Source organism: Mobula hypostoma, chromosome 25, assembly GCF_963921235.1.
Source record: "Mobula hypostoma chromosome 25, sMobHyp1.1, whole genome shotgun sequence".
NCBI lineage: Eukaryota > Metazoa > Chordata > Chondrichthyes > Myliobatiformes > Myliobatidae > Mobula > Mobula hypostoma.
In genome coordinates this window covers 9,029,662-9,055,361 of record NC_086121.1, presented here as the reverse complement: position 1 = coordinate 9,055,361, position 25,700 = coordinate 9,029,662, and the positions used below count along the sequence as shown (strand labels likewise).

Below are 25,700 nucleotides of genomic sequence, written 5' to 3'. Positions count from 1 at the left end.
CCACCCTGTAAAAACCTTTGCTCTAATATCCCCTACCCCTAAATTTCCTCCAATCACCTTAAAATTAAGCCCTCTTATATTAGCCATTTCCACCCTGGAAAAAAGCCTCTGGCTATCCAATTGCCCGTCTTATCCACCTCTAGCAGGTCACCTCTCGTCCTCCTTCGCTCCAAAGAGAAAAGCCTGAGCTCACTCAACCTATCCTCATAAGACTGGACCTCCAATTCAGACAGCATCCTGGTAAATCTCCCCTGCAGCCTCTCAAAAGCTTCCACATCCTTCCTATAATGAGACGACCAGAATTGAACACAATACTCCAAGTGTGTTCTAACCAGAGTTTTACAGAGCTGCAACATTACCATGCAGCTTTTGAATTCGAAACTGCAGCACTGGCCTGGAGTCAGAAGTCAATGATACCAATATTTTCATAAACAAAATAAACTTTGAAACAACTAAATCAATTTAAACATTCCAATATCAACTTCTGATTCTGTTACCAGTCGTATTTCTTTTTATTCATCTACTAGACGCGGTTAATACCCATTCCCAGCGGAGGATGGTGGTGAGCAGCCTTACGGAACCATTGACAGTGCATGTGGTGAAGGTATGCCCAGAGTTACTTAGCCGGGAGCTCCAGGAGATGGATGAAAGTGATGGCGTGGTGAAGAAGAAACGATGTCACTTGAAGGGGAACAGTGGGGGGGGACCTACAGCAGGCAGCAGTTGCTTAAAGGTCAAAATAAATTTATTATCAAAGTACACTTACTACTCTGAGATACATTTTCCTGCAGACTCCTGTACCTTCTTCGAAACGGCAGCAATGAGAAGAAAGCATGGCCTAGATAGTGGGGGTCTGTGATGATGGCTGCTCCTGCTGCTGCCCTACCAGCTGGATAAGATCATGGCTTCAGGTGGAGCCGTGGGTAATCACCGCTATTCATTCTATAGATGTCAAACACCACAGTAGGGCTGGAGAGGTGGAGGGCTGTATGCCTGTGGGCTGCTGTGTGTGTGTCTGGGTGTCCTCATGCTACTTTACCATTGAAGCAGCTGAGCTCATCCATGCTGATGCAATATATCCTACCAGCTCCTGGTTTGAGCCTGCAGACAGTGGACACTTCATAGGGCAAGGGGCAACACCCACGAGTTCCACTCCAAGTAACATCCCATCCTAGCATGGACGCAACCACTGGTTCTTCACTACTGCTGAAACTCACTAGGAACAGTGAGAACAAGAAATTGCCTTTCAACTCACGAGAGAGCATAGGCTGATGTTTCTGTAGCAGGCAATTACTTTTTCACGAGGTCCAGTTGCTAGCTCGATGCTCAACCCAGCATGGATGGAAAGTGTGCACAGGAGCCGGCTGGATTCGAACTCGGGACCTTCCGGCCCAAAGTCCAGCGCTGGTGCCACTACGCCACCAGCCGGCATTAGGAACAGTGCCACGGGAATATCGTCAACGCACAGACTGCTTACCCCCACCACCACTTCTCAAGGGCTTTAGGTGCCAGCTTTGGCAGTAGCATCATCTTATGAAAGATTTTTTTAAAAATCATAAAACCTGAGGGTATTTTGATATTGTCATTTTATGAAACAACTTTCATCCATTCGAGGGAGTCCAGATACACCCTGATGTTTTTGCAAGGGACAAGTTATGTTTCGAGGTTAGGACAAACTGGTTCTTTAAAATCTGTTAAAAAAAAACCACGGCTATGAACACTATACTTCAGCAAAAGGAAATACTGCTTACAAGGCTGATTGAAGTTGGAAAATTATTTGATGTGCTTTTTTTTTTAGGGACAAGCCTGGTACCAGCAGACGGGAAAATGTCTGAAGCTATCAAGGATAAAGAAGCACTTGGAAAATAATTATGTTAAACAAAATCGTTATGGTTTTACATAGGAGAAATAGTGTTGGACAAGTTCTAGAGAATTTTGAGGATCACAACTGGGTTATCAATCTCCATACCATTTCTGAACCCATAAACACGACCACTCTGTTCAACTTTTGCACTATTTTATTGTAAATTATAGTAATTTTTATGTCTTGCACTGTAGTGCCGCCACAAAACAGTAAGTTTCACAGCACGTCAGTGATAACACACCTGATTCTGATATCTGCAGTTTCAAAAGATTCTTTCATAGAACACCACAGAGCAGCAGAGGCCCTTTGGCCCACAATGTTGTGCCAGCTTTTTAATCTACTCTAAGATCAATCTACCTCTCGTCTCCCACACAGCCCTCCATCTTATTTTGTCAACCATGTGCCCTTGCAAGCAGGCTTTTCCCCACAGAGGTTGGGTGAAACCAAAACTAGAGGTCATGGGTGAAAAGTGAACTGTTTCAGGGGAACATGAGGAGGAGCTTCTTCACTCAAGAGGGTGGTGAGAGTGTGGAACAAGCTGCCAGTGGAAGCGGAGGATTCAAATTCAACTAACATTTCAGAGAAATTTGGATAGGTACATGGATGGGAGGGATATGGAGAGCTAAGGTCTGGATCGACGGGACTAGGCAGAATAATAGTTCAGCATGGACCAGATGGGCTGAAGGTCCTGTATCTGTGCTGTAGTCCTCTATGACTCTATCTTCGAGTCTCTTAATTTCCCTAATGTATCTAACCTTTCAAGTTCCCTGTTTTGAGTAACACCCTTTAATGAGCTGCCCAAGGACATGGTGTTCCGGGCAACATATAATAACACAGATCGAGGCTGTGTAAAGGTCAGAAAGCAGTTGAAATGAACAAGTACTAATATCCTTTCACCCTGAGTGAGGGCAACCCAGGCCATGCTGGATCCCTGGCTACTCATGCAGGCTACATTAATGACTTGGACAAAAAGATGGGACAGTTGTGCTGACAATATAAAGCTGGGTGCTTGGATAAATTCTATTTACCCCACCACTTAATTTTTTAATCAACTTACTTTACACCAGATGATCAGTTTCTTCACAAAATTTCTTCAGCGACTTCAGCAATTTCAAGAAAACGAGGGGGCCATTTCAGAAATATTAGTGCACAAATTCAAAGGCCATAGCAACTATTTAACCTCCTGGCTCTGTTATATTTCTGTCTTACTGTCTTTCCGGCTCAGCTACGAGTCAAACAAAAATGAAAATATGACTTGAAGCATAATAAATTATTCACTGCTCCTGTCTTAGTTAGCTTTCAATGACAAGATAGAAATATCTCTCCTTTATGCTATATAAATTCTTAAATTGAGTAAACTTCTGCATAAAAAGCAATTATTTGAGTTGAAAAAACAGCAAAACCATTTTGCCTGGCACTAAATATTGTCATATTTGTTTCAAACCCTTTAGGACTTTGAAAATGGTTAAATTTAATCATGATGAATAGCAAAACAAAAAAGGAAAATTAAATTTAGATTCCAAAACTATTATTGTTTGCACACATTTCTTTGGGAGTTTGAGGAGCTTTGATACGTCACTAAGGACTCTAGCAAATGTCTACAGATGTACTGTGGAGAGTATTCTGACTGGTTGCATCACTGTCTGGTATGAAGAAGCCGCAGAACAGGATCAGAAAAACTGCAGAAAGTTGCAAACTCAGCCAGCTCCATCGTGGGCACCAGCATCCCCAGCAGAGGACATCTTTAAAAGGCGATATCCGTCAATGAAGACCTCCGTCACCCAGGACATGCCCTCTTCTCATTGCTACCATCTAGGAGAAGGTACAGGAGTGTGAAGACACACATTCAATGTCTTAGAACAGCTTCTTTCCCTCTGCCTAAGGTGTTACCCGGGGACCAATGGAGCTGGGAAGTCTGATCAACCCTGGCTGGGTCACCTGGGCGGTGGTGTCTGATGTTGAAAAACCGAAAACACCCGATGACCTCAGGTTATCTCACTGATGAGGGCGCATCCTAGAATATTTCTCAACAACATAAATGTATATTTTCTGCCGCAAAAGAACAACTTCAAGACAGATGAGAGTGATATTAAACCTGACTCTGATTTCTCAGATGTTCAACAGTATAAGGGCCAATGCAAAGTCAGTCCAGCAAGTTCAAGCCCAGCAGTGCAAAAAGTTCTATAAAGATTATGAGCATTATACTGAGAAAGACCAACACAAACATGAAAACTCCGCACTTTATTTGACTGAAACCTTCAAACATAAGTCTGAACTGGGCACAATGTATAGACAACAACCAGAAAATAACTGATACTACATAGAAGGCATCAGTCAGATCACAGTCATTGTGATTGCAAAGTTATGAAAATACTCACAAATTTACAATATTAGAAAACAATCTGGATACAATCAATGTTATCCTTTATTGAATTAATTCTTAAAGCACACTAAAAACCTTATTATGATGTAAGGTTGTCCACAAAGACCCATTTTTAAAACATACACGACCCATCCACAGGAGGAGAAAGTGTCCCTTTCTCGGTACAAGAAACAGACCAGCACCGTTTCCTTAAAATCGATCTACATTATTTTAGACCAGTGGCAACTTAAAAAAAAATTAGCTAATTGAAGAAACAAAACTAGCTACATGCATCATTATTAAGGTCAACATAAACTTTCTTACTAACAGTAATGGTGATGCTGGAAGATGGGACATTTTAAAACCAGGATATATTAGAAAAGAGTTTGGAGGAAGACACCGGTCAATCTGTAGCTTTGGAGGTACTGTGGGCACTTCAAGTTCTTAAGAAACTCTACACCTTTCAGAGTGCACATGAATCAAAGGACTTTTACTGTGTTAGTTAAATGAGCCTGCACTCTCCCAGACAGCATCATGATTTAAAAATATAAATGTATAACGTATTGTCAGTAAATAAGAATGAAACACTATACAATACAGCAGCTGTTCAAACTTCATCAAGTAATCCAAGAATGTAATTATTCTAGATTGACCTTGCATAGATAATTTCTCTTAACATATACGAAGTTATTCTCAAATAATTGAGAACTGATGTTGAGACAATATTAACTTTACTAATTATGTCCTTTATCCAAAGTCAGAAATTTTGTTTTAGTCTATCAAGTCCACTTAATCAATTCTTTGGAAGTTAATAACTGAAATCAGACAATCTCAATGCTAAAAAAGAGAAATTATTAAACTTCTTTTGAAACATAACAAAAGGCATCAAATTGCAAAACTACAATGCAAAGCTTCTAGTGCATAAAGATTAATAATTTTTGAATATTCAAAATGAATTGAGGCAGACATTAGAAATAAGCAAGTGTATATTAATTTTAAAGAATATTAATTATGCATATAGTTAAGGAAATAATAACATGCTCATTAACAAATTGAAGGAAGTTTTACTTAAACAACCCTATGTCTAACTTCAATCGAGCCAAATCAAAACTCTTTCCATAGGGAGCTTCACTTGCCTTCCATCGTTTACGTTATTCACAACCCTCATTCATATATTAAGCGATAGAACAGATTAAACCAAAATGTAGTCTTAATGTGATTAAATTGGGACCCAGAGAAAAAAACCCACAAGCTTTAGAAAACTGAGTTTTTAAAAAAAGCCCACACTTAAACTACAGTCTCCAGAATTGAATCCCACAAATGCCAGGTCTGAAAATTTAAGGTTTTGAAAGCATTCTTCCAATATTTTGGGATGAAGATTTTTATTTAAAAAATACCAATATGCTCAAGGAGGAAGTGCCTAGTACCAAAATGATTTGCATTAGTTGGATAGAAAGATTCTAAATTTAAAGTACATGGTAATTTATTTTAATTTGTTTAAAACATGAAGTTCAAATACTGTTATGGTATTGAAGGCACATTTAATCAGATCACTGAAATGAAACGTATATGAAAAATGGAGAAGCTACTTATTTCTAACATTTCTTCTTTACAAGAAAGGAAAGTGATCACAATTTCTGAAATGAGTTCAGACTACAACATGTTACTAGTTTGCTACTCTGTATTAAAGTAGATAAGGCACATTACAAGTTCCTTTCTGACTGCTTTTTCCCAACTTTCTTGGAGTCACTGACATCAAAATATACAAAGTCTTCAAAAGGTATCTTGAACCAAGTTCTCAAACTCAAGCCATTTAATCTTCATTAAACAAAACCAAATTCTGAAAGGCAATAAGAGTAAAACTCCGATAATCCAGCATCAGATTGCTTGGTGCAGCCATTGGATATTACGATCTGAGGGTGCAGAGATCAAGTAGGATGAACAGTAAGCATCCAGAACACCAGTGCTCAGGAACATGGATATGAAACAAGAGATTCTGCAGGAGCAGGAAATCCAGAGCAACACACATACAAGATGCTGGAGGAACTCAGCACATCAGGCAGCATCTATGGAAATGAATGAATAGTCAGCGTCTTGGGCCGTGGCCCTTCAAAAATGTCAACTGTTTATTCATTTCCATTGATGCTGTCTGACCTGCTGAGTTCCTCCAGAATTTTGCCATGTTTCTCTAAACAGGAGTGAAGCAGTCATTACACCTAATTATCCCAGTGAACTGAGTTAACCAATCATTGATCCATTTCATTCAGAATTGGTAATCCCAACCACAAAAGTGAAGAGGAGTTAACTGGCCATATAGCCGTGTGTCATGAACAGGAAATTAATTACAGTTCTCATTTAGTTATTTTGTAAATGGCGTTGAGAGAGATAATAAATCAACCATGATCAAATGACAGAGCAGACTCGATGGGCTGAATGGCCTAATTCTGCTCCTATGTCTTATACTCTTATGTGTGGCTGAAACCAGGTTCCAGAGTGTTCATATATTTCCTGCTCCTTTTTAAAGTCACCAAGCTCACTGTAAGATTTATTATTCCACTATGTAATATGGTAACAACTGAAATGAAAGTTTGCTTAGCCAGCCAGTGGTGTAGTGCCATCTGCACCACACCTTGCGGCAAGGGTCCCAGGTTCGGATCCGGCTGGCTCCTTGCACGCTTTCCATCGTGCCGGATTGAGCATCGAGCCAGCAACTCAGCCTCGTAAAAAAGAAACAGACAAATGCTAAAGAAACGCTAAGGTTGTCACCCATATCGCCACAAGGTGTGGAAAGGAACAACAATAAAAGTTTGCTTGGGTATATTTCCCCCACTGCCTGTAAGGAGTTTGTATGTTCTCCCTGTGGACCTTGTAGGTTTCCTCCCACAGTCCAAAGACTGGTAGGTTAATTGGTCATCGTAAATTGTCCCGTGATTAGGCTAGGGTTAAATCAAGGGATTGCTAAGTGCAGCTTGAAAGGCTGGAAGGTCCTATTCAGTGCTGTATCTCAGTAAATTAAAAAAAAAATCAAAGAGTGACATCCAAAAGTCCAAAAAGTTAGATAGATCAGCACTATCAAAGTCCCAAGGTTGCTGGATTGTTGGAATTTTACTCTTATAGCCTTTCAGTCAGCTTACCCAGGATACATATCAAAGAAAATACGTAAAAAAAAACATACAGTATTTTTGACACATTTTTAAAATTGCAAATAGTTTATGCTAAACACTTAACAGAGTTACGTTTTATGTTATGAAGGGGGGGAAATCTTTACATGCTTTAATTTTAGGTATGTAAACCTGTATTTTTAAGGAGTCGTGTTGTCAAATTCTTTCACTACACCACTTTACTCTTTAACCAGCTGCCCAAATACAGAAATTAAATACAAAATAATACCTGCTCATTTTGATTGAATACAAGTGATCTCAAAAAAATTCAGCAGCAATCTACAATGATCTCCCACAAAAAATAAAAGATTCCTCCCCTCAAATTAAAAAAACACAATAGTGGCAACATTTGGACTTCCATTTAAAAATTAAAGTTCAATTTGGACCTGTGAAAAGGACACGAGTTTATGAGGCAGACTTGTAGAAAGTAAATAATCAGCCATGATTGAATTCTGGAGCAGACTCAATGGGCCGAATGGCCCAATTCTGTTCCTATTTCTTATGGTCTGAAGAAAAACATCTGAAAGGCGATGTGAAGGAGTGAAATCATTCTGAGATGGAGTTTAACAATTATATTTGGTGGGGGGGGGGTTCTCCTAGATGTATCAAAAGTCAAAATTAAGACATGTCAGTTTTCCAAGGATTAGATGTTAACTGCTTGTGCTCCTTTTTTTGTCAGCTTGGCAAGTAATTTGATGATTGACAAAACTTAAATATTAAAATCCTTCCACTCAGTTCTCAACTGAGTAAAAACGGGGAAAAATTGGATTTTAAAATAAAAAGATAGGTGCACTGACCAATTAGCAACTGTCAAAAACAAATGCCAATGTTCAGCACGTTAATTAGGCTGCCAGCTTTCTAAATGACAAAGGTAATCATGTCTGATGACTGACTGACCCAAAAAAAAGAATGACAGCTGTAGTAGACCTGGCCTTTTCGTTTCCCAAAATTTACAATGCACAGAAATCCACTGTTTGAATTCAGGAGGATCCACAGCCTGACACATTGGAAGCTCTTGAAGGATGGTTGGCTGCGGCAAGGCCTCGGCTGGTTTGGCAGAGGGTGTGAGGGGAGATGTCAGGTACGTTCCACTGGTCAAGTGCATCTACACAGTTGTTTCTCGTGCTTTTAGGTTTGGCGCCGAGTACTGGCGGCGCATCCTCGGCGGGGTGGTGAAATGGCTGTGGTGGGGCCTGTCAGTTCTCACGTATTCGACGGCATGAAAGCAATTCTCCGAGGAGCCGCCGTAGTAGTGGCAGGGCTGCTGGTGGAGGCGCCGCTGGTGGTGCGTGGGGGACTCGGGCGTCTGCCGGCCGTCAGACGATGGCAATGATTCGGTCGAGTTCGAGGCCTGCCGACGCAAGGTCCGGTTCTGCCCGCTGTTGAAGGAGTTGCTGCGCCAGCGAGGTTGCTGCTCGTTTCGGTGGTGGTGCTGCTGCCTGTTGCGTTGGTTGGGGTTGTGTCCCCTGCCCGGCCCGTGCTGGCGCCACGGCTGAGGCTGCTCACGCCCGTGCTTCTTCTCGACGTCGACGCCCTCCTCCTCCGCGCCGCCCACCACCACCACCTCCTCCTCCTCCTTCGGGCCCCTCTCCACCACAAACTCCACAGCCTCCTTGTCTGTGATGATGATGTGGGTGCCGGGACTCCAGGAGTTTCGGTGGCTGGGGTTGCTCTTGAAGGGGAAGCGCAGCTTCCTGTCCTGCGGCGGGATAAACCTGTGTGGCCCGCTCTGCCGCCGCAGCTGCTTCGCGATCTCCTGCTGCTGCAGGTTTTTGAAGCGGATCTGCTCCAGCCGCATCCAGCGCAGCCGCCCCCGCCGGAACTCCGGATCCTCGCTCATCAACTTTGAGACCCTCTCCTCCTTGGTCATCTGATCCTCGCCAAGTCCTTTCTCTCCGCCGCTGCCGCTCCGGCGCCCGGCGTCCTCGCTCTCCTCTTCGGGCGAAGCCGGCTTCCCGGGCTGCAGCGGCAAAACCTTCTCCATTTGCAGCATTTTGTTCCGCAGAATTTTAATCTCTTCCTCCTTCGTGCTGTTCTGCTGCTTCACCTCCTGCAGGATGTTTTCAAGTTTGTCTACATGGCACTTGAGGACATCCACATCACTGGGAGTTTTCACGGTGGACGCCACATCTTCGATCCGCTCCTCTCCAACGCCGACCGTGTCCCACACGTCCCTGGCGACAGCTCGCCACGACTCTCTCTCATTGGGATCCTTCTTTCCGTAGGCAGCACAGAGCTCCTTCATTTTAACAATCGCCAGAGCCTCAATCTCCTGCCTAGTGTGTCTGAAATCATTCAGAGCCACCTCGTAACAAATTTCCTTCACAGCCTGGATCTTAAGGTCTGAGAACGTCACCCACTTTGGGTCTTTGGTAATTTTACGTCGCTTGGGAATCTGGTAAACTTTGATCTGTTCGTGCTTTTTCCCACTGCTAGGCAGGCCACACTTTTTTACAATGGTTTGCAACTTGCTGGGGGGCAGCTTTTCTCGCAGGGAGGTTATCAACCGCCAACTCTCTTCACAAGATCTCTTGTCTGAATCATCCCCACTATCAGAGTCTGCATCCTTTAAAAAAAACCAAAATGCCCCAAAACAACCAAAATTAAAATTAAACCCAAAATTCAAATGGAATAAAAACAAAAATAACTAAAGTTATGAAGAAAACATGAGGGTGGGGGGGAGGAACTATAATGGAATTAGGTGAACACATGCTCAAAGCTTTTGGCATAAAAATCAAACACAGAATTATGGTCCAGAAATTCAAAAGTAAGGAGATGTTTTCGCAAATATTTTTGAACTCAACAAGGCATTGCCCAAGGGTGATATCATTGAAACCTATCAAATGTTGAAAGGCCTCGATAGAGTGGGTGTGGAGAGGATGCTCCCTATAGTGGGGACCAGGACCAGAGGACACAGACTCAGAACAGAGGAGTGTCCATTTAGAACAGAGATGAGGAGGAATTCCTTTAGCCAGAGGGTGGAGAACCTTTGGAATTAATTGCCAAAGGAGCTGTAGTGGTCAAGTCATTGGGTATATTTAAGGCAGAGGCTGATAGATTCTTGAAGGGAGAAGGCAGGAGATTCCAGCTGAGAGGGAAATAGATCAGCCATGATGAAATGGCACAGCACACTCGATGGGCCAAATGGCCTTACTCTGCTCCTATGTTTTATGGTCTTGCGTACAATCTACCCTGTCAAAGCAACTCTGCATTTTAAACTTAACAGCATGTGACTACAGCTTCACGTTTTCTTCCTCCTTTGAGGTACTTGTTAGGGTTTCACTGTGGGCAGACCTTTCTACGCCTTACACATGCAAAAATATTTGCAGAAACAAATCAGATTTTTCATATATTTTGCACCACAATTCTGTAGATGTTTGACAAAAAAGTGATGAAAGGGAAAACAAAAAGATTAAAAATTCACCTTTTAATTGCATGATATATGAAACTCCCTTACCACTTATTCAGACAAATTAATCTTTTTTTCCCTTTTCTTAATTTCAAAGCTGCGCCCAAGACATGCTACAAACATGCAAAAAAAGTGAATGTCTCTTTGCAATCTCCATTTTAATGTCAAGATACAAAAGTGTGGTGTAGATGTCAAATGCACGTAGTTAAAATGGGTTAGTATGCAGGTGCACATACAAATGCAGTTAAGTTCCGAGCAGCCAATGCTTGTCTTGTTACTGAAACAAAGGCAAGATAAGTTAATTAAGTAGCTTCTCATCCTTGCAGGAAAGGGAATGAGTAAGAGTCGTTTGTAATCCATTGACCACAAGTTTGTTTTATGTCACTCCTCTACACAACTGGCACCATCTAAAAACAGTGAAGTAATTGAGTGAATAATTTCATGAAAAATGCATTGACCAAAATTTGCCAAAAACTTTAGCAGACTGCTTTGTATTAATTTAATCCTGCAACATTCTAAAAATTCCAAAATGGGTTGTGTGTGTTCATTTTTAATTATTTAGGATTTGTGTTAAAGCAAGAATGAGATTCTACCAACTCTTAAAACTTTGGGAAGGACGAGATCAAGTCTACATTTATCACTAACAGTCTACTTTTAAATGTTAGGTACAATAATTCATAATGAACATCATAAATTCAAACCATCCAGAAGATTAATATATTGAAACAAGTAGTCATAGAGCACAGAAACAAGCCCTTTGGCCCATCCAGTCCGTGCTGAAGTATTATTCTCCCTAGTCCCATCGATCTGCACCCAGACCATAACCTTCCATACCCTTCCTATCTATGCACATGACCAAACTTCTCTTAAATGTTGCAATCGAACCCGCATTCATCACTTCTGCTGGCAGCTTGCTCCACACCCACAACCGCCCTCTGACATTTCACCTTTCACCCTTAACCTATGACCTCTAGTCTCTCCCATCCTCAGTGGAAAAAGCCTGCTTGCATTTACCCTATCTATCCCCCGCACAATTTTGTGTGCCTCTATCAAATCTCCCCTCGTTCTCCTGCACTCTAGTGAATAAAGTTTTAACCTATTTGACCTTTCCCTGTAACTCAGGTCCTCCAGTCTTGGTAACATCCTTGTAAATTTTCTCTGTACTCTCAATCTTATCGCTATCTTTCCTGTAGCTAGACTACCTAAACTGCATAAATTATTCCAAGTTAGGTTTCACCAACATCTTATACAACATCAACGTAACATCTCAACTCCTGTACTCAATACTTTGATTTATGAAAGCCAATGTGCCAAAAGCTTTCTTTAAGATCCTCTCTACTTGTGACACCCCTTTCAAGGAATTATGGACCAATATTCCTAGATCCATCTGTTCTACTTAAGTAATAAGTTAGTAAGAATTACTTAAGTAGTTAGGCATCAATATGCTACTGTCTTAAAAGAGGCAACTATTGCTATTGTCAGGTGAAACGGGCAAGATAAAAATCACTGGAAAAAACAAATGCTCACCTACACATTATAAAAACATTTTTAAAATGGTCGAAATGTTTAAAATCCTAAACTTCAGAATTTCAGATTTGCCTCAGTATTTCATTTTAAAATGAGATATTGCCAGATTTTGTTAAAGTAATTTCCTGCTCCCATCTTAAAAATAATCAATTACTAAAGAGCTACATCGAACAATCAATTAAACTTTATCAAATACTGTAACTGGACAACAATTGAGCCTTTTTTTAAACTTGACCTTGAACTCAGAATTCACTTTAAAGCTCTCAAGCTAATCCATTTAGCAGATGGAAACTGCATACAAAATATCCTCTATTGAGTCTCGCACAATTTACATGAACACTTAGGTTAATGAGATTTCTTCGAATTCTATATTATTAAATGTTAACGAAAAGGATGTTTAGCACAATTTGTTCCTTTTCAACATTTACTTAAACAGTGCACATCCTTTCAGAAATAGCAGCTAGCAGTAGGACAAGTGAATGGCAAGGCTAAACTGAATAACAGTAACAATGCACCATTTATGTTGGGGGGAGGGGTTTAGAAATTCATGTCACTTTAAACTTTTTGATTCAAGCCTCTTCACATGATCTGGTTTCGGTACCTGCTGCCTGGCGCTACAAGCTTAACATTTACCCTTTAACTAAAAAGAAGTTTTTTTATCAAGATGAATTTTTTTCAAAGGGCTTTTTTTAAAATATATAGGAAAAATCATTGAAGCAAAGATTTTAATTGGTAACCTCTGAAAATATCAACTACACACTGCAGTTATTCTTTCTTCAGTTGCTTTACAAGGGCAATCAGGCACAGCAGAATGAACACTGTGCACAGCGAGGCTTTGAAAATGTGCACTGAATTTTCCTTTTTGTCCAAAGTTTGGAAAATGCCACTGCCTTCTGCAGAACTGTTCAAAGCAGGCAACAAAAGGCAGAATCATTCTCACAATGTGTTACCAGCATCTCTCTTGAGCAATGAATCAGAACCCAAATTTACAAATGTACACAATTTTCAGCCTGTACTTTTTGCAGTGATGACTTTTCATGTAATAAACATGAACTTAGGCCAATTACTTGAACAGCTAGAAATTATGCAGTTCCACGAGATTAAATATATGGTTTTCTAAAGTGTTGCTTGAAGTACGAATTTATAAACATTAACTGAAGGGAAAATCACCAATAATGCTGCTGTTTATAACTTTTTAAAATAAAATGTAGAGGGGTAATCCATGCCTCAACTGAAGGTTTTGGACTTTGCTTGATGGGCTTTGATTTCATACAAATGGACGTTGTCTTGACTGCACATTGGCAAAGATGGCCACAAGGAGCAAACCCACGTTTATTAAATCTGAGTACTCCAATCAGTAACCAGGGGGCTGCTATCTGACCAATATCACCTCTGCCCCCATCACGTAGCCATATAATCATTGCTAGAAGCCAGTTACTTCAGCATAGATTGAAGATCAGGCCATGGTCCATTCTACATGAGTTGAGTTGTGGGGGAGGGGCAGACTATATACTTTCCTGTTGTTTTAAATGTTTGTATACATTAGGAAGAGGGACAATAGGGCTGGAGAAAAAGTTTCCATCTCAAGTATCCACATTCAGTGTGAAGCATTCTCTGGTCACACAACACTCAGACACCAAGAAGAGTTCAGCCTCCTACAGCTGCACGCTTGGTATGTTTCAGCACACTCACCAAACATCTTTCAGCTTCTCCTAGACAGATTACTCATATCTAGGACAGTTTTCTGCAGTGACTTTCTGAAGATTTCCAACAGGGAGGGGCTTATGGGAGGATAATTTCATCCATCAGTAAAGACTCATGGGTGAGAGATTGGGAAAGGAGCATGTTTTGCTGTTGTTATTTTGTTGTTGTTCTGCTGAACACCGTGGGCAGGCTCTGTTGGCGCCGGAACGTGGCAACGCTTGCAGGCTGCCCCCTGCACTTTCTTAGGTTGTTAACGCAAATGATGCATTTCACCGTGTGTTTGGCCTCTCAAAGTCCAACCCTACGCCCCCGGCGTGAAAGGTGGAAACGGACAGGGCCAGCCAACAGGGCTCTGGTGAAACTATATAGGTCAACCCCTGTACAATAGATACAATGATGAACTCCAAACATACCATCGACTTGGACGATGGAGACGGGAGGTTATCAATGGCCTATGCTCCACTGGAAGCTAAGGGCCCGAGAAGACTACGTTTTGATATACATGTGACATATAAATCTGAACCTGAGGTATCTAGGCCCAATCCCAATTTGTTCCCATTTTCTTTCCACCTTAATAGCAACTGCAAAAATCAATCCCTAAGGCCATTACTGTACAATTTTAATAAAACAACTATCAGTATAACAGCACTGTTAAATATCAGTTTTGAAAGGATGAAATGAAAGGTGGTTTGACTATAAACACTATTGTGTTCTTTATGCTTGCTGTGGTTTTTTTTATTGCTATTTATGTTGTTTAGAGTGTCATTTATACTTAATTGTGTTTTTATGCTGCATCAGGTCTGGAGAAACAATCACTTCATTCTCCTTTACACTTGAGTATTGAAGAATGACAATAAACAATCTCAAATTCCAGCTGTCACTCACACCTCAATTACAAAGTATCTGACCAATATTCACATTTGTTAAGCACTAAATTATCTTGTCCCTATAAATATTCATCTTAAGCTCTATTTCTAAAGCTGAACTTTATGTAAAAGTAAATCTACTTCAATTTTACAGTAGTTTTGTTTTGCAATATTACTTTTCTTCAAGAACAGAGCACCTTCATATTAATTATCTCATAAGCCAAAAGCAACTGTCGAGTACATAACCCCCAACCGTCCCTGAATAAAGACCTGCCATTGCATATTGCTGAAGGATGGCAGAATCGTTATGGTCCTAGAAGGCCAAGAAGGAAGATCAAGTCCCATGCAAGAGAAGTGGATTGTACCATGCAGTCTTAAATGATCCATTTCAGCACTCACGGCAAAGAGCACAATGAAACTTCAAAGGTAAAAGAGGGAGCAAATTAGTAGAAGTCAACAAAGCAAGCATGAACAATCCACTCACTTCAGGCCAGAACGATGGAGTACAAAACATCCAACACACAAGAAATGTTAGAATTAAGGGAAGGAAAAACCCTTACCAAGCGCTGTTGTTCCAGAAGTAGATCGGCCTCCTCCTTCTCTTTCTTATAAAGGATCTCCATCTCTTGAAGTCTGTGGAGGATTAAATGTGTGAAATATGATTTTTCAGAACCACTTCTTGCCGTGTGACAGGGAGATCTGAAAGTTCATTAAAACACCAGCAGACAGTAATCGTACTAACTCCTTACAGATAGCAAAGAATTGAACCTGTCGCTACTGCTGTAATAGCGTCAATGCTAACCACTATACTACTGTTATGCCACAAACTAAAGCCTGGAACGGATGGTTGTTTGAAGAGAAGATGGACAGTCTAGGCTTCAAATCTAGTGGAACATGGATGATAAAAATTATGAATATCCTGAGGGGGTGTAGGAGAGGATGCCTTCTCTTGTGGGTGCATCTTTAACTAGGGCTAAAGAGATTGCCCATTTGAAACAGAATTGTTTTCCTCTTAGGATCACGAGTCTTGGAACTCCCTTCCTCAACAAGCAATAATCCCTGAATATTTTTAAAGTAGAGGTAAAACAGCGCAGTGAGATCTAGGCCTGAAGCAGAGTGAAGCTTCTACTGCTTGCATGATTTGTGTTTTTTTTCCTCTTTTTATGCGCAGTGGGGGGGTTTGGTCTTTTTTTTAAATTGGGTTCTTTCGAGTTCTTGCTTTGCAGTTGCCTGCAAGCAGACAAATCTCACGGTTGTATAATTCATACATTCTTTGATAATAAATACTTTGAATTGTTACATGAAAGGTAATGGAAATTGAGATTACAAACAGATCAACCTTGATGATATGGAGTGGCAGAGCAGGCTTAAGGGGCTATGTGATTATAATGTGCTCACTCTGAACTGAAGATTGAAATGGCCTAGCAAGCATCACAATTTGGGGGCCAATGGCGGGTGAATAAATTCCAGCCTTCCCAAAGTCAAATTTATGTCACCATATACTATCCTGAGATTCATTTTCTTCACAATAGAATCAATGAAAAGCTACAAGGACTGACAGAAAACCAATGTGTAAAAGACAAAGTGTGCACATACGAAAAGAAACAAACAAATAAATCAATAAATAATATTGAGAACATGAGTTGTAGAGTCTTTGAAAGTGAATCCATAGGATGTGTTGAGTGATCAGTTCAGTGTTGAGGTAAGTAAAGTTATCCACGCCAGTTCGAGAGCCTGTTGGTTTGAAGGGTAATAACTGTTCCTGAACCTGGTGGTTTGGGACCCAAGGCTCCTGTACCTCCTGCCTGATGGTAGTAGTGAGAGGAGAGCATGGCCTGGGTGGTGGGGGTCTTTGATGAGCACTCCTTGTTGATGCGCTTAATGGTGGTGAGGCAGTGACATGCACTTCCGAGTAAAACATAACTCATCTGTGCATGGGTGACTTTGACACAAGATCTACTTCCTCCATCAATGCCACCCTTCTGGAAAGCCCCAAAATTCAAAAGTTCAAAGTAAATTTATTATCACAGATGTCACCATACACTATCCTGAGATTCATTTTCTTGCGGGCAGTCATGGTACAACAACTAAATAAACAGAATCAATGAAAAACTGCACACAAAGACAAATATGGAATACCTCACGAATTTGTGCATTATCCCTATGCAGGGGCCATGCTAATCTTCTCTGTATCGTCCCAAATTTAGTATATGTGCTGCCAAAGTGAGCAAATTTAACCCAAACTTTATCTCTGAAGATAAATGTGCTGCATTATTTTCATTTGGAGATACAGTGTGGAACAGGCCTTTCCAGCCTAACGAGCCACACCTATTTAACCCCAGCCTCATCACAGGACGATCTACAATGACTTGTTAACCTACTAACTGGTAGGTGTTTGGAACGTGGGAGGAAACCGCAGCACCCGGAGGAAATCCACACGTCCAGTATGTCTACTATTACCTTTTCTCCATCTCTTGCTTCATATCTATGCCTTGCTTTTCAAGAAGTTCGCGCTGGGCAAAAGCCCAATCAACGGGCTCGATGGGGGTCTCAGCAGACGGGGTCTTCTCTCGCTCAGCACGTGCCTGCTCAGGATGGTTGAATCGGAACACGTGGTTCTTGCCCATGATAATACGATTCCCTGAAGCAAGCGGGAAGCAACAATCTCAGACTCCAGACAGTTGATATTTGAGTGGGTAAATTATTAATACAGATATTCAAAGTCCTGGTCTTTTCAGAGGCAGGGAAAATGAAAACACCACAGAGAGGGTGCAGAAGGTTATTCTCCCATGTACCCATCTGTTGTCTTACCACCCACCTACAACAGAGCAAATCAATTCCTCAGGATCTAAAAGAGATGCAACAGGACCATCAGACATAGGACCAGGATTAGGTCATTCAGCTCATCAAGTCTACTCCACTATTTCATTAAGGCTGATTCTTTCTCAACCCAATTCTCTGCATAACCTTTGACACCCTGACTAATCAAGAACTGATCAACCCCAACTTTAAATATACCCCAGGACTTGGCGTCCACAGCCGTCTGTGACAGGGAAACAGAAGCAACTGTGGAAAAGGGAGCTTGCAGACACCACGTAGACAGCACCAAAGGTCAGGATCAAACACTGGTCAAGGATGACAAGAAACCGCCGGGTGGTTTGGACAGTGGGAGGGTACAGCTGGTGGAAAAGGAAACTTCAACGCCATCCCCCCCCCCCGTATCATGTCACAGTAGAAAAAAAAATACAGCACTTTTAAAGACAATTGTAATTTAATCCACACACACAAAAAAATGCTGGTGGAACGCAGCAGGCCAGGCAGCATCTATAGGAAGAGGTACAGTCGACGTTTTGGGCCGGAACCCTTCGTCAGGACTATCTTTCAGACTGATGCTGCCTGGCCTGCTGCGTTCACCAGCATTTTTTGTGTGTGTTGCTTGAATTTCCAACATCTGCAGGTTTCCTCGTGTCTGTAATTTAATCCATATATTTCTCTTAGAGGAAGGGTAATTCGAGGCAGTTTCTGGAGTAAGTTGCATGGTTGGCAGAATGTTGTGGGCTGAAGGGCCCCTAATGTGCTGCAGATTTCTATGGTAAAGCATAAGAAATGAAACACAAACACAAAAGAGCGATCCTTCGCCTACCTGAACGCAGTTTTACTGGATTGGTGACCCGTTTACCATTCACATATGTTTCTGATCCTTCACAGGGCACCAAAGTTACAATAACTGTATGAGAGAAAAACAAAATCAGTTCAAAGGATTGCCACTTCCAAGAGGACCACAACATTGTCATGGTTTGGAGGCATGCGTGCGTCGGTGACCCAGAGAGCTATGCTACCTGGAGTCAGGATTTTACGCTTTGGCTCTTGGTAGGGTCAAGGGGAAGAGGCCAGACTAAGGGTGGTCCACCATTCCTCCAGGTTCAGGGGTCTCAGCTCAAGGCGAACAATCCTGACTGGGCAAACAAAATTGTTACAGAGACAGCAACGAAGAGTCCTACATCCGAGTAGGATGGTACTCCTGAGTCTCCGCCTGGGATCTGCCTGACCAACAGTGGTGAAAACTGAGGGGAAGCTACTGACGTGATGAAGGAAGCCCTGAACACCGTCAGAGACAGAGGACCTTTATTACCGCCCTAAATGCCAGTGGTGTAATGGGCAGTAAAACAAAGAGAATTGTCAACTGCTCCATTTAAAATGGAGAAAAGAATCACTTCCCTAAATACGCAAAATGTACCTCCTTGGATCTGCTGGACTAACTTCTATTAAATGCCAGCTAAGCAGCTGAGATGATTTTGGTCACAACATGATAGAAATGCCCATTGATTAATGCTACCGAGAAAAGTGACCACAGGAAATGTGTGGCTACATCACACTTGGTTTAAAAAAAGCAACACCCATTCTAAAGCTTCTCTTGGATCATGACTAGAACACCAAGGACAATCCAACCAGTGACCATTACCCTCTAGCTTCAGATTCAGAATCACCTACGTTGTAGTGGTTACTGACTTGGAGAGTAAAATCACATCCAACACGTGGTGTCCAAAACCACCGACCATGTCTACTCTGTAACCAGGTAAGCAATTTTAAAACTTGGTATCATGAAGTACCATTTGGGCATCAAAGTTTTACTCACATAAAGATTGAAGATATTAGAGATTAGCTTTATTTGTCACACATACATCAAAACATACAGTGAAATGCATTAATTTACATCGATGACCAAAACAGTCCAAGGATTATAGTGGGGGAGCCCAAAAAAAAACATACAGCACCTTTAAAGACAACTGTAATTTAATCCATATATTTTTCTTAGAGGAAGAGTAATTCGAGGCCGTTTCTAGAGTAAGTTGCATGGTTGGCACAATATTTGGGGCTGAAGGGCCTGTAATGTGCTGTAGATTTCAGTTGATCAAGTCAATCTTGTAGATTGAGTTGCTGCCATTGCCTGCCTACAACTCACTACCTCACTGTAGGTCTTTGGAATGTGGGAGAGAACTGGAGCACCCAGACAGAACCCTTGCAGTCACAGGGAGAAGATCCAAATTCCTTACAGACAGCAGTGGGAATTGAACTCCGATCTTACAGCAGGCGCTGTAAAGCATTGTGGTAACTACTACGCTGTTGTGCCTCTCGTGAAATGTAATAAATTACATGTTACATTTTACATATTACATGTGGAAGCATGAATTTTCCCCCCGCTTCCCTTTGGTCTCGAACAGGGCTTCCCAACCTTCTTTTTATGCCTCAGACCAAGACCATTAAACAAGGGTTAAGCCACGGACCCCAAGTTGGGAACCCTTGGTCTAGATGAATAAGTCTTAGTGTATCCATGTCCGGTTGGTAAGTTGGCCTCAGACAGAGGTGAGTGGTGGAGTGGTGTTTTCCCTGACTGGAGGTCTGTGAGCAGTGGCGTTCCATAAGAAACAGTGCTTGGACCTTGGTGGTTGGTTATATTAATGACTTGATGCACATGGTCTGATTAGCACACTTGCAGATGATAGGAAAATTGGGAGGAGCAGCAGATAGTAAGGTAGTTGTTGAAGGATATTGCAGGATACAAATCAGTTGGAAATGTGGGTTCAGAAGTGGCAGATAAGTGAGGGATGACACGGTTTCAGAGATTACATGCAAGAGGAAAATATAAATTAAATAGTAGGAACATTGGAGCACCTATCTACCAAGGGTTCTACGGATGAGTTCAACTTCCTTGAAGTGGCAACATGAAGAGGTGGCAAGAAGGTGTACTTTACGTATGCCTTCATCACTCAGGGATTGAGTATAAATGTTGGCAAGTCACGGTGCAGCATGGTAGCATAGCGGTTAGCATAATCGCTTTACAGCGCCAGCAATTACCACTCTGGGTTCAATTCCCACCACTGCCTGTACAGAGTTTGTGCGTTCCCCGTGCTCTAATTTCGTCCAGCGTTCCAAAGACATACAGACTAGAGTTAGTAAGTTGTGGGCATGCAATGTTGGCACAGAAAGCATGGCAACTTCTGCCAGCTGCCCACAGCACATCCTCAGACTGTGATGGTTGTTGACACAAATCAACACTTTTCACTGTGTTCTGATGCTTCAATTTGACAAATAAAACTAATCTTTAAACTTCATCTGTCATGCTTGTTTTAGCCACGTTTAGGGTACTATGTGCAGTTTTGGTTGCCACACTATGGGAAGGCTTTGGAGAGGATGCAGAAGAGATTCACCAGGACGTTGCCTGGACTGGAGTGTATTAGCCAGGAGGAGAGGTTGACAAACCTGGATTGCTTTCTCTGGAACAGTGGTGCCTGAGGGACAACTAATATAAGTATATAAACCTGTGAGGTAGTTAATAAAGGTAGTCATGGAAATGAAAGATACAAGAGGGCAAAGGTTTAAGGTGAAAGGGGCAAAGTTTAAAGTACCAACACATACAAACTGCTTGAGGAACTCAGCAAATCAGGCAGTATCTATGGAGATGAATATGGAGTCAATATTTCAGGCTCAGACCCTTCATTAGATCTGGAAAGGAAGGGGGAAGAAGCCAGGATAAGAAGGTGGGGGAGAGGAAGGAGTACAAATTGACGGGTGAGAGGTGAGACCAGGTGAGGGCGAAGGTGGGTGGGTGGGGGATGTGTTGCCTGGATTAGAGTGTGTTAGCTCTAAGAAGAGATTGGACAAACCTGTATTGTTTTCTCTGCAGTAGTTGTGGCTGAGGTGGGGACAATCTAATAAAAGTATATAAAATTATAAGGGACCTATATTTAGGGTAGACTATGTCTCTTTCTCTAGAGTGGAAATTTAAAAAAAACTAGAGGAAGCAGGTTTAAAGTGGGGGGGGGAAGGCAGAAGGAGATGTGCAAGGCAAGCTTCATTTATCTAGAGAGTGGGTGGTGCCAAGGCAGATGGTAAAAACAGATACAATAGTAACATTTCAGAGGCATTTACAGTACTGTGCAAAACTAGGGTGCCTAAGACTATGGCATGGTACCATATTTTGCCATCGTGGAGCAGGGGGCAAGTTTGTAAATCTGGCGGGAGCAAAGGATGTTGGGAATCGCAAAGGTGGAGCGACGCAGGAGGGGTGTGGGACAGATTGCAGAGAAGGAGTGCCTGGTCCGGGTGGGGTGGGAGGGGTGGTTGGCGTGGGTGCAGACTCACCCAACCCTGAGACACCAGGCAAGGTGATTTGATTCCAAACAATTGTTTATTGATCATTACAGAATGTCTCTCTGGTGCTTCCCATTCCCTCCTCTCTCCCTTCCTGTTTTCCCAACCATGATTCCCCTCTCCCTGTCCCCTCCCCACTCTCAGTCCACAATAAAGACCCATATCAGAATCAGGTTTATCATCATTCACATATGTCATGAAATTTGTTGTTTTTTATGGCAGCAGTACAGTGCAATACATAAAATTACGACAATCCTGTGCAAAAATCTGAGGTATCCTAGCTGTGTATATGTGCCTAAGACTGTTGCACAGTACTGTAGATACAGAAACAGCTAGTGAACAGGGGTATAGGGAATGTGTGCAGGCAGATGGGACATGTTACATTGGCATCACGGTCCTCACAGATAAGTTGGGCTGGATTTACCGTACTGCCGAACTATTCTATGTATCATCATGGAACAGTGCAACGCAAGACAACCTTGCGCAACTTCAGCCTACAGGCCCTTGGACATCAACAATGAACCTGAGATGTTGTATCGAAGCGGAGATCGTTCTAACCAGAATGTAAAGTTCTTTAAAACCAGAATCGAGCATCGTCTTAAAATAAAATCATTTGTAGACTTTCACCTTCTCCATTCTGATTCTTGTCGCTCCTGAAGCTGCAGTGTTCTTCTCTGATGTGGGCTCCACTGAGTACAATATCCTGGCGTCTCTGTGCCTCGGCCTGGCCAACCCTTACAATGGAAAACAACACATGCTCACATCATTTGAACACACAGTTAAATCAAATGCGGTCTCCACTTGGCATTCTGTTAAATATTTTATTACAGAGCTGATTAAATTCCACTGGTAGCACAAGCGAGGTACAGCAATGAGTGCAACGCGTTACTTTTCCTCTTCAGAAGCAGTTAACTGGAGAATCTGAGCTAAAAGAATGGATCTGAATCTTTTGAGTCATGTTGGAAATGGATTTTCACTCAGGAATCATGTGCTTGACGAGTCATAATGTTATAGTGGTTACTGTATCCTTCTGAGCTAGGAACTTAAACTCAGAAAAGTTAATGGAGAACCACACATCTAACTTGGAAATCTTTCCCTTGATTATGACAGTGGCCAAAGGGGTAGAAACAGTTCAATTGCACACTCTGGGAAGCCTCGCTTCTAACACCAAATAGTCCCTGGGTGGAAAAGACATTCGCAAAACAAAATGTCAGCTTTGATAGCAATGCGGTTCAAAATGGACGGTTTCTGTGAAATCTAATAGTATGGAATGCGGTGAGGTAAATATATTAATCACTGACTACTGTCCACCTGTTAAAAGCATTAGATCAAAAGTAGTTCCAAACCCAGTTTTTTTTTAAATACTGAAATTCAATTATTTAACAATCAGATTTGTTTTATTTAGTAGGTAAACTGGCATATGGGGCTGGCGGTTTAATATTTATGTTCATTTCCATCAACTAACCTGACACCACTACTTTATCATTTCTTATCAGTCACCTTATGTACAGACACTCCTGTGTCTAGTGTCACTTTACTGATGTACAATCTATGTATATAAATTACCTTATACATTTATATTTTGTGTGGCGCATGGCCAAGTGGTTAGGGCGTTGGACTAGCAATCTGAAGGTCGTGGGGTTTGAGCCTCGGCCGAGGCAGCGTGTGTGTCCTTGAGCAAAGCACTTAACCACACACTGCTCCAGTCTACCCAGCTGAGAATGGGTACCGGCAAAAATAATGCTGGGGGTTATCCTTGCGATAGACTGGCGTCCTGTCCGGGGTGGGGGGGAGTCTCGTACTCTCAGTCGCTTCATGCCATGGAAACCGGCATAAGCACCGGTGGGCCACAAGGCATGTGACAGACCTTGACATATTTATATTTATTGTGCTTTTTATTATTGCTTTTGTTTAAATTATTCTGTTTTTTAAAATCTAATTCAGGGGTTCCCAGCCTGAGGTTCACAGACCCCTTGCTTAATAGCATTCGTCCATGGCATAAAAAAGATTGGCAACCCCTGATCCAATTGGTTTCTGTGCTGCATCAAATCCAGAGCGACAAGTAGTTTGCTCTCCTTTACAGTTTTGCACTGGTAATGACATCAAAAAATCCTGATGAAGGATCATGGCGCAAAATGTCAACTGCATTTGCAGATGCTACCTGACCTGCTGAGTTCTTCTAGCGTTTTGTGCGTGTTGCTTTGGATTTCCAGCTTCTGTAGAATTTCTCATGTATTGAATTTGTTGCCAATAATATGCCCTCCTGACCCATTCAACACTTAAGAGTTTTCAGTAAATTCATTTTGTATTTTAAATTCGCTTTGTATCCTATTTAATTTTCTCTGAGAGATGAGCACGGTTGAAATGATCTGCTTTTGGATACTGTTTCAAGCCCCACAAACTAACATAAGCAAGACATGACAAAGAGAGAGCTTCCTGAACTGCGTTAATGGCCTGACCAGTTCAACTGATGGACTTCAGTGGAAGAGAGATTAACAAAAGAAACTTCATCCATAATTTTGACTTCATCCGGAATTTTGTCAAAGGAATGTCACTACGACTGAACTGGCCCAACACAGGATTTGGATTTGGCATTCATCAATTGAGAACTCGATGTGATATTGTTGGATGAGGGTGAAAATTACTAAAGTATCTGAAATTAAGATTCTGAAGTTTCACTAAAAATGACTGGTTTCCAAATTAACCAGTTTCAATTTCAGTTCAAGTTTCAAAACCCCAACCCTCATGGCAGAACTCCATTACCACTAGACAAAACCCTTTACCGTCTATTTTTGTTAACAAGAATGATTCTGTTATTTCTGAACACCCCCTGAGTCAGGGCTTGACTACTCAATCATCTTGTTACCTGGTGATGCCATCTTTGATATAGTAGAGTAGACACTCTGACATGAGAGGATCTTCATTGAGGTTCACAAGATGTGGCGTCTAATAGAGAATAAAACAAAAACTGGATTCAGATCATTCCTGGCGTCAAAATCCCACAACAAATACACTCGTGAGATTACTTAGAGGTTTAAAGAAATTCCGTCTCATTTCTGTCACAAGCATCAAGTAAAAGTAGACCCATCATCAGATATGAATAAATCTCTTTGAGAAATCTCAATGTTTCTCTTTCCAAGGATTTCCAACATTTTTCTTTCAGATTTACAACATCTACAGTTTTTTTTTAAAGTTTTAATCAGCTCACAGGTAACTCAGGAATAAGACTGATTCCACAGAATTATGGTTGCCAGATTCTCAACCCATCCGTCTCCAAGAGGTTAAAATGTCAGAAGCAAATCAAAGAAAGTATCTGCGTACAGCTGTCAATTTCTTTGCTCTATCCAGCTAATTGGACCTGGCACAGAGACGTTTCAGATTCCAGAACTGGCCTTCTGACATCTGGACAGACTGGGGGATGGAGACGAATGTGAGAGAGTGGGTCTCCAGCTGCTAATGGCATCAACAAAAAATGCATTTGCAGGCACAATCCACCTTGAGCTGTGATGGGCTGCAACTATCAAATGGTGAAATTTTCCAAGCTCAACAGGATGAGATTCAGGGGGTTATGTACAGAATCTACCACTACATTGCCATCAACAGGACAGAGAGGCAAAATATAAGACTACGATTTCATACAAATGTTCTGTATCAA

At 41.7% G+C, this 25,700-nt stretch overlaps 1 protein-coding gene and 1 non-coding gene across 12 annotated transcripts in view; both read right to left on the bottom strand.

The window, feature by feature from the left end:
- kif1b (kinesin family member 1B) overlaps positions 1 to 25,700 on the bottom strand; it is a 275,068-nt gene that overhangs the window by 99,766 nt on the left and 149,602 nt on the right. For 9 of the 11 annotated variants that reach the window (XM_063033346.1, XM_063033349.1, XM_063033347.1 and 6 more), the window contains 5 exons: positions 24,912 to 24,991; positions 22,673 to 22,779; positions 18,537 to 18,620; positions 17,354 to 17,534; positions 15,454 to 15,526 (listed from right to left, as the gene is read on the bottom strand). In XM_063033346.1, the coding sequence (XP_062889416.1) occupies positions 15,454 to 15,526; positions 17,354 to 17,534; positions 18,537 to 18,620; positions 22,673 to 22,779; positions 24,912 to 24,991 (525 nt within the window). Of the gene's footprint in view, positions 1 to 4,102; positions 9,954 to 15,453; positions 15,527 to 17,353; positions 17,535 to 18,536; positions 18,621 to 22,672; positions 22,780 to 24,911; positions 24,992 to 25,700 lie in introns of those variants that run through there. The other 2 variants (XM_063033357.1, XM_063033356.1) reach the window with 1 other exon arrangement.
- Positions 17,018 to 17,124, bottom strand: LOC134338030 (U6 spliceosomal RNA). The gene has a single exon (XR_010016122.1). It is a non-coding gene; the product is annotated as a U6 spliceosomal RNA (small nuclear RNA).